Source organism: Manacus vitellinus, unplaced genomic scaffold (genome assembly GCF_001715985.3).
Source record: "Manacus vitellinus isolate BGI_N305 unplaced genomic scaffold, ASM171598v3 scaffold_13_pilon, whole genome shotgun sequence".
NCBI classification, from domain to species: Eukaryota; Metazoa; Chordata; class Aves; order Passeriformes; family Pipridae; genus Manacus; species Manacus vitellinus.
The window spans coordinates 4,310,584-4,325,734 of NW_021938999.1; the positions used below are offsets into that span (position 1 = coordinate 4,310,584).

A 15,151-nucleotide genomic window follows, 5' to 3' on the forward strand; every position below is an offset into this window, starting at 1 on the left:
ATCTTCTCACTCAAATACAAGGCAAATGAACAGCGCTTTCTGATGCAGACTTAAGTCACCAGTACCAGACAGAAATTAAGGTGTGGTAAAAAAGAACATAACCATTAATGGCAGGCCTTCGGTATAAAATTAATTCAAACATTACAGAGTTTTATCTTCTTTTTGAGAGATGATCATTAATCTGCTAGCTTAATGCTGTGGCCTCAGGTTTTGTGTAACCTGTTTAGACAGCAGACAACATAGCCTTTTACGTTTTTAGAAATGGTACCAGCCCCAGTTCGTAAGTACTTAAAAATGTACCAAAAAAAAAAAAGTGACTTACAGCAATGTTCTACATGACATCAGGGTAAAGTCTTGGAGAAAGAATCACTGTTCTTGTTAAGACTTTGGTGGGGGGAGGGGGTGGGTTGGGGTATTTTGTATGTATTCTAAAATTGCTATACTTTGTAGGAAGAATTGGAACAAGCCAATAGTGAATTAAATCTGAGGATGCTTAGGAAAACAATTTTTAACAGCCAGAAAAGAATCCTGATATTGCAATAATTTAAGAGATTCTGCTTTCATTTTCTATGAAACAACTGTTCTCAGACCTCAAAAAACCCTTTCCAATGATGCTTAAAAAGTAAGAATATAGAGGATCTTTGTTCAGCTTCTGTAATATCCCCCCCAGTATATTTCTGCTCCCTTTTCAGTTTTTCACATCTAGGCTTTTGTGCTCTTGTAAGCTTGTATTCTGTAACATACTGAAACCCCTGAAGTCTAAGTCTACTTGGCAACTGTGTTAGGTCATCGTCAGTTACACTGAGGACTACACATTTTTGCTAAGTTAAGGTAAGTTTCAACAGAAACACTTACATAAAAAGTATTTTCTTATATAAACCTACACTTGCATACCTCTGCTAGGAGGGGCTGAAAGGTCAGTATGTCTAACTTCTGCTCCACACATCTTCTTAATTCATCTGGTATGGTATAATGTGGGAGAAAGTTTGAACACCACCTTCTGTTATTTCTAAAACAAAAATGTATGACATACCACTTAGCTTTCTCAAATTATATATGTGAAAGACAGCTAATTAACATGCCACATCACCAAGACTATAAACCCAAAACGCATGCACACAGAGGACAGACCCAATGACTCCTTCAAAGAGACAGTTGAGAAGTTTGCTCTATTGAGAAGACAGATAAACAATCCTCTACAGAGATGCTGCTTGGCACTGTAGGGGAAAAATCACGTGGCCAAAGCTCAGTTGGAGTTGAAGCTGTTCCAGTACTGTGGGAGACAAAAGAAGTTTTTCAAAATATGTCAGTGGCAAAAGACAGTGCAGAAACAACATTGGCCCATTACAGGATGAGGATGGTCACCTCACAAACAGAGACACAGACAAGGCAGAGGTGTTTAACACTTTCTTTGCCTGTCTTCAACACCAATGAGGGTTCTAAGGGGTGCCAGTGCCCTGAGCTGGAGGACCATGGCTGTGAGAATGATAAACTTCCAGCTGACCTTAAACTTGTGTACAATTTGCTCCTGCAGATGGATCCCTGTAAGTCTATGGAGCCTGACAAGATTTGTATGAGTACTCAGAGATGGCTGATATCATTGGAAGACCATTCTCAATGATTTTTGAATGGTCTTGGGAATCTGGAGAGATCCAGTTGACTGGAAGCTGGCCAATGTTGTCCTGATTTTCAAGAGGGGCAAGAAGGAGGACTCTAGAAACTACAAGCCTGTCAGTCTTGCTTTAGTGTCTGATAAAGATATGAGGATTATTATTCTGCAGGACACCTGCAGGACAACACAATCAATGGTCACAGCCTGCCCAGGTTCATGAGGAGAAAGTCCTGCTTGACTAACTTAATTTCCTTTTACGACAAGGTAACCTACCTATGCGATCAAGGGAAGCCAGTTGATGTACTCTTTCTGGATTTCAGTAAAGCTTTCAACACTGTCTCTCACAGTATCCTTCCAGACAAAATGTCCAGCAACAGCTGGGTTAACACATCATGTGGTGGGTGAGCAACTGGCTCATGGGCCGAGCATAGAGGTGAAGGGCCCAGAGGGAAAGCTGTACGAGGAGTGGCCACAGGTCACTTGGTCTGTTTGGTCTGGAGAAGAGGAGACTGAGGGGAGATCTCATAGCTGTCTATGGTTTCCTCGTGAGGGGAAGGGGACAGGCAGACACTGATCTCTTCTCTGTGCTGACCAGTGACAGGACTTGAGGGAATGGACTGAAGTTGTGTCAGGGGAGGCTGAGGTTGGATATTAGGAATAGGACCTTCACCGAGAGGGTGGCTGGGCACTGGAACAGGCTCCCCAGGGAAGTGGTAATGGCACCAGAGTGCCAAGTGTTTGGACAACAACCAAAGTTCAAAAAGTGTTTGGACAATGTTCTCAGGCACAAGGTGAGATTCTTGGGGTGGTCCTGTGCAGGGCCAAGAGTTGTACTTTGATGTTCCCTGTGGGTCCCTTTTAACTCTAGCTATTCTGTGATTCTAAGTGTTCTGGTTACGGATCACTTGAAAACATTCTGTTTCTGCTTTTTCAGTTTAGGTATATTTTTATAACTAAGCAAATTTCATAAATATAATGGAAACTTATTTGCAAAAGGAAAAGTTCTAAATGAAAGATGGGAAACATTAGTCAGATATAGACATCAAAGTTGTATAAAGAATTAAGAAGCTTATTATCCCAGAAAGCTATTTTCAATTTACTATCTTTTTTCTTAACAATATAGTTGTTACTTGTAGATAACTAGGAGCCATGTTTTACCTTATTTATTACCACACTATACATTAGAAAGAGATTCTGTTTGAAAAATCTACAATGAAATCAAGAAGTTATTTACTAAAACAACCTCTTCTATCTGCAGTCTCCGCAATCATCTTGTTTACAACACACATATATATAGAAAACATATAAACATGTACAGACTCTCCCAGTTTCACATTTTCTTTGTTAGCATTACAGAACAGATATAGCAATACCAAACAGAGCAGTATTACCTAAGTGTTATCTTTTGCTCTAATTCACAGTACCTTCTGTTTTTAGGGCCAGTCACTGTTGTCTTCCTTAGCTGAGAATCTGCAATAATTTTAGGCTTTCTTGGAGAAAATGGTTCCACAGGTGCTATAAGTAATTCCTCTTCATTTGTTACAGTGGCTTCAATATAGCGTCCAACAGTAAAATCAGAAAAGCCAAGTAACAGGAGCTCTTTACTGTGCCCATGATTCCTTCAAGTGAACAGAAGTTATGTTCTTAAAACCAGCATGGTCACACTTCATTTTGCCCAACCATAAGTATTTTTTAAAATAAAACTGTAGATTCTCATTTCAGTAACATAAGAGAACTGCTAATTCAGGGTAATTCTTCACAGTTACTCCCCACCCTGAGTTCAATCTAGGTATCATAAATAATTAAAAAAAAACCAAACCAAAACAATAGCAAAAATCTTAAATCCACAATTTCATCAAAACTTGGGTAAAGAGCAAAATCCCTTCATTTAGCATAGTAGAGTACAGAATTAATACTTCTGTTAACAAGGAACACCTTGGAATTACTGATACTGAAAAAGATGAGCTAAACAGTTCCATCAGAGGAACCTGAAGTAGAGGAACCCTTTAATGTCTGCAGTAACAGCTTTGTTGCAGCTTGCCTCAGAACTGAACCCTAACTGTAAACACGTGAAATGGATAAAGCAAGAAGGATGCTTTAATTCTGAAAAACATATTTTATATATGTAAGTGTTCCTTGGGGAGTGACAGAGGGGAAAAAAACAGGAGGGAACAGTTTCCTCACACTGGTCGCTAAGGAACTTAAGCACTACTTAGAGTCCAGTTCTCTCCTACTAACTACATAGTCCAACACTGTTACCATGTGCCCAAAATAAATGCATCCCAGAAGGATTCCAGCTTACTCTTTGGCAGGAGTATCACCTTTTGTACTTCTGCCAGCTAAAACTACCTGCTCAGGTTAAAACTATAGCCTGATCTCTTTGTTGATGCCGAACTGTCCAGACTTATGGCCTAAATGTGCAGTCTCTATGGTCTCTTAAGTGGCCAGCAGGCTCTTGTTACCTTCATGTGCTGCAGCCTCCCATTGAGTTTTGTGTGGATTATTCTGTATTAGAAGATTCTAAGACTTTGTGGCCTTCACAGATTTACAGTGAAATATAAATTATTCTTTCTACATGTCTTTCTTCACAAAGGCAGGCCATGCCTCTAGCTTTAACTTTCAAATTGCAGCTAAAACATCCTCCTAAGAAATTTTCTACCCCTTGCCTCACTATTTAAAATGATAAGAGAAGTAGTGTGAAAATTAATGCAGTGTTATTTTGATGAATGAAACCATTTGACCTTGTTTTCCCCTGTCTAACTTTTAAATTATCATCCTAAGACTCAATGGCTGTGGAACACACCACCTACAGAGCTTCGGCTGGAAATAACTGAAAAATACACAAATGTAAGCTTTGCAGCATGAGGTTCCTACTTGAATTCTGAAAAAGCTCACACAAAGCCACTCTCTTAAATAAATTAATTAAATATTTTGTACAGCATAGTATTTTTTGTTTTTCAAGGGTTTTTAATATCTGCAAACCACTTCCTCTGTGAATTACACCTTCAATGAAGAAAGCTGTTTCATTCTTATTTCAGCATACATAACTTGAATTTCCCATCACAGAACAGGAAAGCTTGAGATCGGGCATGTAGCAAGACATGATACTGAGATTGAAGAAATGTATCAGACATAACACAAAAATTCCCAGGAAATTTGCATTAGCTCTTGTGATCGTGGAGCAATGCATTTCCTGCAAATAATATAACCATCTGTTATGTTCACGTCACTGTCATTTTACAGACATTATCTACTCCCACTATGTTACTTCATTAACTACTACTATTTTTTTCCAATAAAAATCAGAATTGAGCACTAAAATGATAACTACTTTCAAAATCTAATACAAGATAACTTGCTAATATGTACTGGCTTACTTTATACTATATCATATACTGGTTTTGACTGGGGCAGAGTTAATTTTCTTCATAGTAGCTAGCATGGGGTTCTGTTTGGCTTTGTGCTGAAACCAGTATTGATAACCCAGGGATGCTTTCATTGTTGCTGAGCAGTGCTTACACAGAGTCAAGGCCTTTTCCCCTTCTCGTACTACCAACGAGGAGGCTGAATGTACACAAGAATTTGGGAAGGGTCACAGCCAGGACAGCTGAGACCCCAACTGACACAAAGGATATTCCAGACCATATGGCATCATGCTCAGCATATAAAGCTGGGGGAGGAAGGAAGAAGAGGGATGTTCACAGTGATGGCATTCATCTTCCCAAGTCACTGTTACACGTGATGTGGCCCTGCTTTCCTGGGCATGGCTGAGCACCTGTGCGCCCATGGGAAGCGAAGAATTTCTTGTTTTACTTTGCTTGTGTGTGGGTGAGTTTTGCTTTACCTATTAAAGTGCCTTTATCTCAACTTAAAAGTGAGTTTTCTCACTTTTACTCTTCTGAGTGTCTCCCCCATTCCGCTGTGGAGGAGCGAGTGAGCATCTGTGTGGGGCTGAGCTGCCAGCTGGGGTTAAACCACGACACACCAAGAAGAGAACAACGCCCAGAATAAGGAAACTATTAAGTCTCTTTTCATGACTTGCTTCCATTGTATTGGTTAGAAACAATGGAAAGAAATACTTACACAGCTGTGCATATGATCACTATAAATGTTTTTCCACCTGGTGGTATTACAATTTCTCCAGTAATTTTGCCACTTGGTTGCTCCACATGTTCTCTTTGCTCACTTCCTCCATTTTGTAGATTTTCATCTTTCACCAGGGAAATGTTTTCTTCAGTCCCTGATAAATTTGTATCTTGAAAATTCATTCCTCCTGTAGTAAACATATAATAACAAATTTTGTTACCACAATTGCTATTGCTAACATAGGCAAGTCTTCTCAAACAAACCTACAGGTCTCCTGTTAACACTTCACTGTACCTGGAATGACTCCATTCTTTATAATGGATGTATTGTTCGATGACTCGCATGTTGTTCCTCCGCTGCTGATAAATGAATTAACTCCATCTTTTGAGAGGTCTTCTTGATTTATTGGAAAAGATGGCAGATATGCTTCTGGACTGTTCTCACATTTTTGAGGAATCTGAACCCTGAATTGCTTGTCTTTCACCCATCCAGCTAATCTGCAGCTGATTAAGGACTGTGGTACACTCCCTTTATTCCTAGAAGTAGTTATGTGATTAGCTACATAATTAAACGCACAGTGAATGTTCTTGAGAAGTTAAATTCTACCTGAAGTTAAGTACAATTGCCTGCAGGTTAGTCCACCATTATTTCAAAACTGCTATCAGAAAGAAATTGCACTGCTGCTTCTAACTCATGAGGACTAGAACCTCTACTTTACGTTACTATTTCTAGGTCACATCAACTACCCTAAGAAGCATACAGAAATATTGTGTATAATAAAAATCTACGGGAGCTTAAAATTCATCAGTGAGTAAATAATTCTTAGGGAAGAATATAGGGCAACAAATAATGAGTATTCAGGTGTGTCTTCATTTAAGACTTTATGCCCAGATGTGAAAGAAAAAAAACACTAACACAAAAAATAGAGAAAATTACCAAAACAAAAAACCTCTCAAGGATACACCAACACAGTTCTTTGGCATCCAAGTTTAAAAAAAAATTAGAAAAAAAAATCTGGTCTGCTTTTAATACATGAGGATGTAACAGTCCTCTTGTTCTAAGGTTTCTAAGATGGCAGTGTATCTGCAGTTTAAATTGAACACACTTACAAGTAAAAGCATTTATTTCAATCCTTATTCCAGGAAAGATCTGATTAGGATTGAAAAAAGATATAGGACTGGGGAGGGTTAATGCACTCTCTGCAATATAAATACTCAATATCAAAAAGGTTACCCTACAGACATTAAATTTAATGTTAAATTCTCTTTATTCCCATAGTATCTGGAGATTATTTGAAGATTAAAAATCACAAGGCTCCACTACAAGAGGCTTCTGTATGAAAGACAGGTTTACAGACTATGGAGAGATGAAAATAAAGAAATCTTCAAACGAAAAGAAAGTCTTACTCTATCCAAATGATAATTCTTTTAGATTCCCCCTGCTTCAGAGTTCCAAAGTTAGTCATTCTTGATATTTTCAACTCTCCTTTTTCTCTCATTAAGTCTTCATAAGGCTCATCTGTATTACCTCCACTAGATTGAGATTGTCTGCAAAAATAATTTTAGGTAGCAATTTTTAAACACTAACAGACTCAATAAATATTTTGATTCAGCACAAGTTTAAGAAGCACTATACAAAGGCATAGTCACAGTATTTAGAAAGAAGACGGTGAGAGAGCTAATGTTTTCTCAGCCACTTATACTTCCAAGGCAATTGGATTACCTTTCCTAATTTAAGCAGCAACAAGCTTTTGTCAGCAGCACAGTAAACCAGCATAAAACTTTGGACACAAGACTGAAATGATTGAGAAGTTAGCTAATCTTTGCTGAAGAGCTGAATCAAACAGTGACTGAAGCCCTTATGGATCTTCCTGTGAGTTGAAAACAGACACAACAAAGAGCAGCTCCTTAGCAAGAGTCATGTGTAGAACTGGAGCTTAAGTGATAAAATTACTAGACTGGAAGTGTTTTAACCCAAGCACTTGCGTCTTCTGCTTATTGCTCCAATCTGAAAACAGCAAACTGAAGAAATTAAAAAACACATGAAAACCAAAAAGCACCCTTGAAAACTTCAATCACACATACTACCAAAAAAAAAAAAATCTGAGAAACCAGTCACATGCTCTTTCCAGTCTGAAACACTGACCACGGCTCTAACCTCCTTCTACCTGTAGAAACAATTTTTTTAAATTGCTTTTATGTTGCAATTAAGAAACTATTCATTTAGATGGAGTGGCATGGAAATAACTCAGAAATATTTTAATAATCTCACCAATATTTATACACCCTAAGTATTCCTGAGTTATCTAACATACTGAAGTAGAAAATGAATGCAGCTGCTCTTCATTAGCTACATCAAATTACTAGCCAAGCCCACTAGATGTCTCCCCTTGCAGCTAAAGCTGCCTCAATTTTTTGATATGGTAGTATGTACACTAAGCCTGAGAAATCAACCCTAAGGTCTACTTTTGTAATTTGGCTTTAGTAATAATTTTCTGTATAAAATCCATCATTAAAAACAGGTCCAATTGAAAAAATATGTGAACAATTTGTACTGTTTTGCAAAATGATGTCAAGACTTCAAGTTTCATCTGGTACAATTTAAATCTATTTTATCTGTAATCTTTAGTGAAAAGATTTATTTCATTCCTTGTAGATTCCTTGAAGATGTGTACTGCCCTTAGCTTTATTTCCTGGAGATGTCCCAAAGGCAAGTGCTCCCAAAGACTATGTTTGAAAGATATCGCAATGTTCTTTTGCTCTCTCCTTTGGACTTTGCAATTGGTTGACAATTTATTTTTGGCCTGCAGAATCAGACTCTGTAATCCTACCAAGGCCTTAGCATGGCAAGTGATAGATTTAACAGGTAATAGCCCTATTTATTTAGGTGGTATTTGTTTTTCACAGGACAGACACTTAAATTCACAGGTCAAACTTCAGATCTTTGCTGCAGAACTGCTACTTCCTAGTTGCCATTCTACATCTGTAAAGCTGATTATTTCACTAAGTTTTACTTCTTCTCCCTGAACATAATCTACTTTTTCCAACCTCTTCTGCAATCTCTCCTGATCCTCACATCACATATGTCATCTAAAGTGCCTGCAGAACCTCTCAGTTTGATACTTGCAAGTCCAACGAATCTCTATTATTCAGATTATTTGACTGTTCCATTTAGGACAGATACCTCAGCAATCACTATAACTTAAGCAAAATGGATTAAAGAAACATTCATTTTATATCAGTCTTACTGAGAATGGTTTTTGAACAGTCAAGTCCCCACTAAAAGAGCACAGATTAGAGGAAACAAGGTAAGAGCATGAGCTTGGCATTTTTCTAATAAAGCCACGCAAAACTCCTACCCTGCCAAGCAATATCCCCGAGCTTAGCTGCCACTAATTTTGCTTCTCCAGTAAGTACAGATGTCCTCACCTTCTGGAAAGGGGGAGGAAACAAAAAAAAAAGCAAGGGCTATATAATAACACCCTCTGATTTTTCCAATGATCTATCACGCCTTCTAGACACCTAGGGAAGGATTACCAGTATTTCTCGTTTAACAGATAAAATGAAATGTAAGCTGCATAATTACACTACATCTCTAATTGTTATAAAGAGAACAAAATAATGAATATTACCCATCCTCGCTGACTGGTACCAGGCAGAGAGCTCTCCAAATATAACATGACTGACTGCTTTCCACCACAATTGTATTCACTAGATCATGTCTACGAGGTGAATAGCCATCAGGAAGTCTCAAGGAATCCAAAGTGAAAAATATACTCTCATCTACTGTCCCAGTTCTTCCACAGATGCTGGAAATGCGAACCTGTAATAGTTTGTATTCAGTGTTACTTGATATTATCTGCTTAAGCTGACAGACATAACAGCACTGCGTATTGCTGACCCGTGAAACAGGCCTTCTAGCATTAACAAAGCTGCATTCTGAACTTTCAGTTATTCATAGGGGGTAAACCTAGAGCTGTAATCTGTGCTTGTCTTTAGATTTAAAATCGTAAAGAAAAACGAGTACTTCAGATAAGCATTAGGTTCCACTTAAGTGCATATTACAATATGTACATTTGCCTTAATTACGATACCTCTCGTAACAGATCAACTTACCTAATTTATACTTCAATACAGAAGGCACAAGAGAAGAAATATTTTCCTATGCTTGACATGCAAATATTCAATATATACAGTTAAGACAAAGAAAATAAACCATTAACCTAACATATGCATTACTAGAGCGAACAGATACTTCCATTAAAAAAGGGGACAATGGTTGTTTTTAAGTCAAAACACTTGGAAAAATTAAACATAATTAATTCCACAGTCATGACTTCTTGAAAAGTTTGAAAATCCACACATCCTCATTACAACCAATAGTAAGCATTCAAATCAACAATTGATAATAAGTTAGTTACTCTTTCTGTTCAAACCAAAATGTGTATGCTTTTTCAAAAAGCCTTGATATTCTAGAAACAATCCTACAAATGGATAAATTGATACATTTTATCTTTTGATTAAAGATGTATAACAGAAGATCTACCAACATTCCTAACTTAAACCAACTTCAAAACCCCACTTCACACAAGATTCCTCTTGCCAAAAACAATGTGCAGAATGTTTACCTTGTTTACTTGCTTATATCTCAAAGGCCTTACAGCAACTGCTTCACTCTTCCATGTTGTCAAATTAATAAAATACTTTGCTTGCACCCAATCACCTTCATAGGGCTTGAAATCTATATAAAATGGAACATTTCTTAAGTTTAATTACTACTGATACTATTTAATTACTATTGATATATCGATTTACATTACTCTCCTACAGAACTACTGTAAGTTAAGTAAAATCCAGGACAATGCATTATTCAGATCCACTGACTCCAAACTTCACTTTGCAGTTCCTCTCCCCATAGGTTATGCCAAACTACATAAGAGATCCTGGTGGAAAAATACACCTGTTTTCTTCACCCATGTATGGGTGTTTCACTGCACACACTATTAGAACTTACTCAGGATCTCAACTGCAAGTCTATCAGAAGATATTTCTATTGTACATATGAATATATTAAGAAAGAGGAAACAAGAAAGCCCCTACACACCTTCCCAGACGTCTTCCTTTGCAAAGTAAGTATTCTGATTAATATAGCCACCATGCTTAGAGAGAGAGGTAATACTGCCAATTAATGTTTTGTTATGTAGTTCAGAGGCATCAAAAGTAGGACTGAAGTCTTCTTGTGTATCCTGGATGGTGTCTATCTATTAATACAAAAATAACCCCAACATTTAAACAGCTGATACTTAGAATTACATGTTAAACGTCTATTCCTGCAACAAATATCAGAATTTCAATTCCTTATGGTAGCAAAGCTTCTTATTAGACAATTATTTAGTCACTGTAGCTGTTATTTTTTGTACACAAAAACAATGAGTAGTAAACAGTAAGTAACTTCTTTAAAAAATCTGCTGTATGCTGCAATGCTGACAACTACTATAATTACATGCTGATTTTTCAAATCTTTCTCAGGCTTCCCTTGCCTTAGGTCTACTTAAGAATTTTCTTCATATTGACAAGAGAATCACCCTCAGCAATATGACTGTACATAACCAGACCTAGAGCTAATCACTATTTCAGAAAGCAAAAAATATGTTCCTAAGATAGTATTTATAAACACTTTTTCAGACTGACTCTGTTGATCTTCAACAATTTGAATAGGAAAACCCCTAGAGCTGCTTCTCACAGACTCTCTATAGCACCACCTCCAATCTAAATTTACAGAAGTCTGGTCTAATCTGAACTGGACTACGGTCCTAATTTTTATATGATTTCTTTTGTTGAACATAACGCATATTACCATTTAAGAGAGTAATAAATAGTCTATGTCTACCTCTACTTCAGAGTTTGCAAACCCTACAGTTAGACTACATATACTTAGCTATTGTTTAGTCAATACAGTGATATTGCATTTAAAGAACTATCATTACCTGATATTCCTTTTGATAACATGAAAACTCACTGTAAAAAATATAATAATAATTAAAAAAATCTATGTTTTGCTCCAGTCTGAAAGACATACCTTCACATTCACCAAGAATATCTGAGTTAATTGGAAGGAGATAGTACTCATGTTCAAGCATCATTTTGTACAGTATTTAATGATTATACTTGTCAGGAAGCTAAATTTTCTCCTCTGATGAGGAGTTTAAAAAGAGACTTAGCTCTTTGCGTCTGCCCCCCAAAAACACTACAATGTTTTTTCTTATCAAACTCGGAGTGAGTCAAGTTTGTGCCACTACATGGGAAGTAATTTAACACATCAAAAACTATAGAATGAATTTAGGTTTTTATTCAAATACTTCAAACAGACTTTGAAGAAATGCGTTTTTTCTTCTTGCTTATTGAATCAAAACTGTTCTTGGACTTTGACTTTCTATGGAGTCCAGTCAGCTTTTGGCATAAACTCATTTTTCAGCTTTTCACCCAGTCACAAACTACATTGCCAACAGTCTGAGATGCCCGTAGGATTATCTTAGGAATAAGATAAATCACTATACTTTTGAAAAAAAGATCTTTTGGAAATGCCATTATCTAGAACACACAGCAAAACATCCCACAACTGCTAAAACATTACACTTGTTTTGTAGATCCTTATGTAGTTTTTCAGCTGCCAGGTTTATGTATTTTGGAGCAACAACAATATTTCAAGAGCATGGTGAAAGCTGTCAGTCAGAAGGAAAACAAGGAAGAAAAAATAAGATTTAAACTAATCCATTGTCTGACTCTGTGGGTACTATTTTACCAAACAGCACTGAGACTGCTTGTTGGACAAACAATATTTAGTTTTTATATAATAAATTAATTTCAATTTTAAAAAAAGAAACAAAAGGAAATAAGAAGAGACAGGTTATCTTACAAGACACTAGGTTTTTGATAACACTGGAGCCAGTAATACTTTAGAAACAAGACTTCTCTTTTACTTTCCTTCTGTGTTTCATTTTAGATCACACAATAAAACTCTCTCCCCACTAACAGTCTTTCTTCAGTTTTATTTAATCAATGAAACTACATTGGTTTCAACATTAAATATGCTGAGAAAAAACTCCCCTCAAAATTTGTGACAAGGTATAATCAAGCTTGAAATAGATTTACAACTGAAGTGTTAAGCAAGCAAAGTATGGGTATCTCCATTTTTATTACAGTCTGTAACACTAACTTGCCAATTTTTACAACAGGGAAATTTATGTTTTTACTTCTGTGTAAAAAGAGTAAACTTGCAGCCCCTGCTTTTATGTTCTTATGCATTCATATAACAGTAACATAAAACTGACTTCGAAACTCAGAAAAGTTATGCACGGATCTGGAGCAGCTATGACTAAAAAAATTCAGATGCAATTATCTCAATCAGTAGTTTCATATTCCTTACATCTATACCTATAATCAGAGAATCATTATTAAACATAATTTTAAAGGAGATGGAATAAAATAATAATTAAAAAAACTGAAAAAGAACTCATCCCCACTGGGTGAAGGGCTGGCAATTTCTCCTATTTTGTAGGATTTGTGAGGCCAGAACTACAGTAACTTCCAAAACAAAGCCTCAAGCTACTTACACAGACTACTATTTATCTTCACCTCTTACCCTGATAGCCTTCAGGCCACCCGATGTTTTATCCTCTTCCACTGTGGCAATAACTTCTTGTCCAATGGCCAGCAACATATTTTTTGTAACAACATCCTTTGTGAAGACTATCATGTCATCTATCATCCCATAATCATGGCAAAGTCTTGTCACTACTCCTTGTACTGTTTTCACTACTCCTTGTACTGTTTTCAATTCTTGATCACCTGCATCAAGAGGAAAAGCCCAAATCATGTGTTTCCAGAACTATGCAACAAGTTATGAATGCTACTAAAAGTGCTATCCCTTCTATCAAAAAGCCAACTAAAAATAGCAACAGTTGCCAACTAATTACTTTTATACTTAAGTCTTGAAGTCTTATGGCAACTTATCGTTTCAACTAATTAATAAAGGTAGTTAAATACAAACTACTTATTTAAATACAAACATTTTAAGCTGCATTAAAAAAAACTCCAACGACACAGAATATCTTGAGTTGGAAGAGATCTATGAGGATCATAGAGTCCAACTCCCTGCTCCTCACAGGACTACCTAAAACGAAACCATGAGTCAGAGCATCATCCAGATGCTTCTTGAACTCTGACAGGCTTGATGCCGTCACCGCTTCCCTGGGAAGCCTGTTCCAGTGACTGACTACCCTCGCAGTGTGGAGCCTTTTCCTAATGTCCAATCTGCATTTCTCTTGGTGCAGCTTCATTCCATTTCCTCATGTCCTATGGCTGCTCCCCAGAGAGAGGAGATCAGCACCTCCCCCTGCGCTGCCCCCCTTGAGGAAGGTGTCAACTGTGATGAGGTCGTGCCTCAGCCTTCTCTTCTCCAAGCTGAAGAACCCAAGTGACCTCAGACACTCCTCATAAGTCTGACCCTTGAAGCCTTTCACCATCTTGCTCATCCTCCACTGGATACATCAAACCATTATAGTGTAATTCTTGTACTGAGGCATCCAAAACTGCCCACAATATTCAAGGTGAGGCCACACCAGCACAGAGCAGAGTGGGACAATCACCTCTCTCGACCGGCTGGCGCTGCTTTGCCTGATGCCCCCCCAGACATGGTTGGCTCTCCTGGCTACCAGGGCACTGCTGACTCATTCAACCTGCCAACACCCAAATCCCCGATCTTTTTCCACACAGCTGCTCTCCAGCCTCTGTAGGCCTGTCTTTTTTCCCATTTAAGTTGGAAAAGACCTTTAAGATCAGGGAGTCGAACACTGCTGAGTTCAACACTAAACCATGTCCCTATGAGCCATATCCACACAGCTTTTAAACTGCTCTAGGGATGGGGACTCAACCACTTCCCTGGGCAGCCTGTTCCAATGCTTGATAACCCCTTCAGTGAAGAAATTTTCCTAATATCTAATTTATTCCTGATACGACCCAGGTTGCCATTGGTCTTCTTGGCCACCTGGGCACACAGCTGGCTCCATGTTCAGCTGCTGCTGACCAGCACTCCCCGATCCTTTTCCACTGGGCCTCCTTCCAGCCACTCTGCCCCAAGCCTGTAGCTCTGCACGGGGTTGTTGTGACCCAAGTGCAGGACTTGGCACTTAAACGTGTTGAACTTCATGCAACTAGCCTTAGCCCATTGATCCAGTCTGTCCAGATCCCTCTGCAGAGCCTTCCTATCCTCCAGCTCCCATCCAGCTTGGGGTTATCTGCAAACTGACCGAGGTGCCCTCGATCCTTTGGTCTAGGTCATCGGTGAAGAAAATATCCACAGCCTTTCCCTCATCCACTAAGTGGGTCATCTTGTCCTAGAAGGAGACGAGGTTGAACAAGTAGGACCTGTGTCTCATAAATCCATGCTGGCTGG

At 38.0% G+C, this 15,151-nt stretch overlaps 1 protein-coding gene across 1 annotated transcript in view; it reads right to left on the reverse strand.

Moving 5' to 3' along the window:
• Positions 1 to 13,507, reverse strand: part of MOV10L1 (Mov10 like RISC complex RNA helicase 1) — a 28,217-nt gene extending 14,710 nt beyond the window's left edge. The window contains exons 1-9 of the mRNA XM_029958059.1: positions 13,340 to 13,507; positions 10,802 to 10,958; positions 10,326 to 10,438; positions 9,330 to 9,520; positions 7,105 to 7,245; positions 5,993 to 6,234; positions 5,696 to 5,885; positions 3,037 to 3,231; positions 895 to 1,009 (exon numbers count right to left, since the gene is read on the reverse strand). Coding sequence (XP_029813919.1) covers positions 895 to 1,009; positions 3,037 to 3,231; positions 5,696 to 5,885; positions 5,993 to 6,234; positions 7,105 to 7,245; positions 9,330 to 9,520; positions 10,326 to 10,438; positions 10,802 to 10,958; positions 13,340 to 13,465 — 1,470 coding nt within the window. The 5' untranslated portion in view covers positions 13,466 to 13,507. The remainder of the gene's footprint in view (positions 1 to 894; positions 1,010 to 3,036; positions 3,232 to 5,695; positions 5,886 to 5,992; positions 6,235 to 7,104; positions 7,246 to 9,329; positions 9,521 to 10,325; positions 10,439 to 10,801; positions 10,959 to 13,339) is intronic.
• Between the last annotated feature and the right edge of the window lie 1,644 nt (positions 13,508 to 15,151).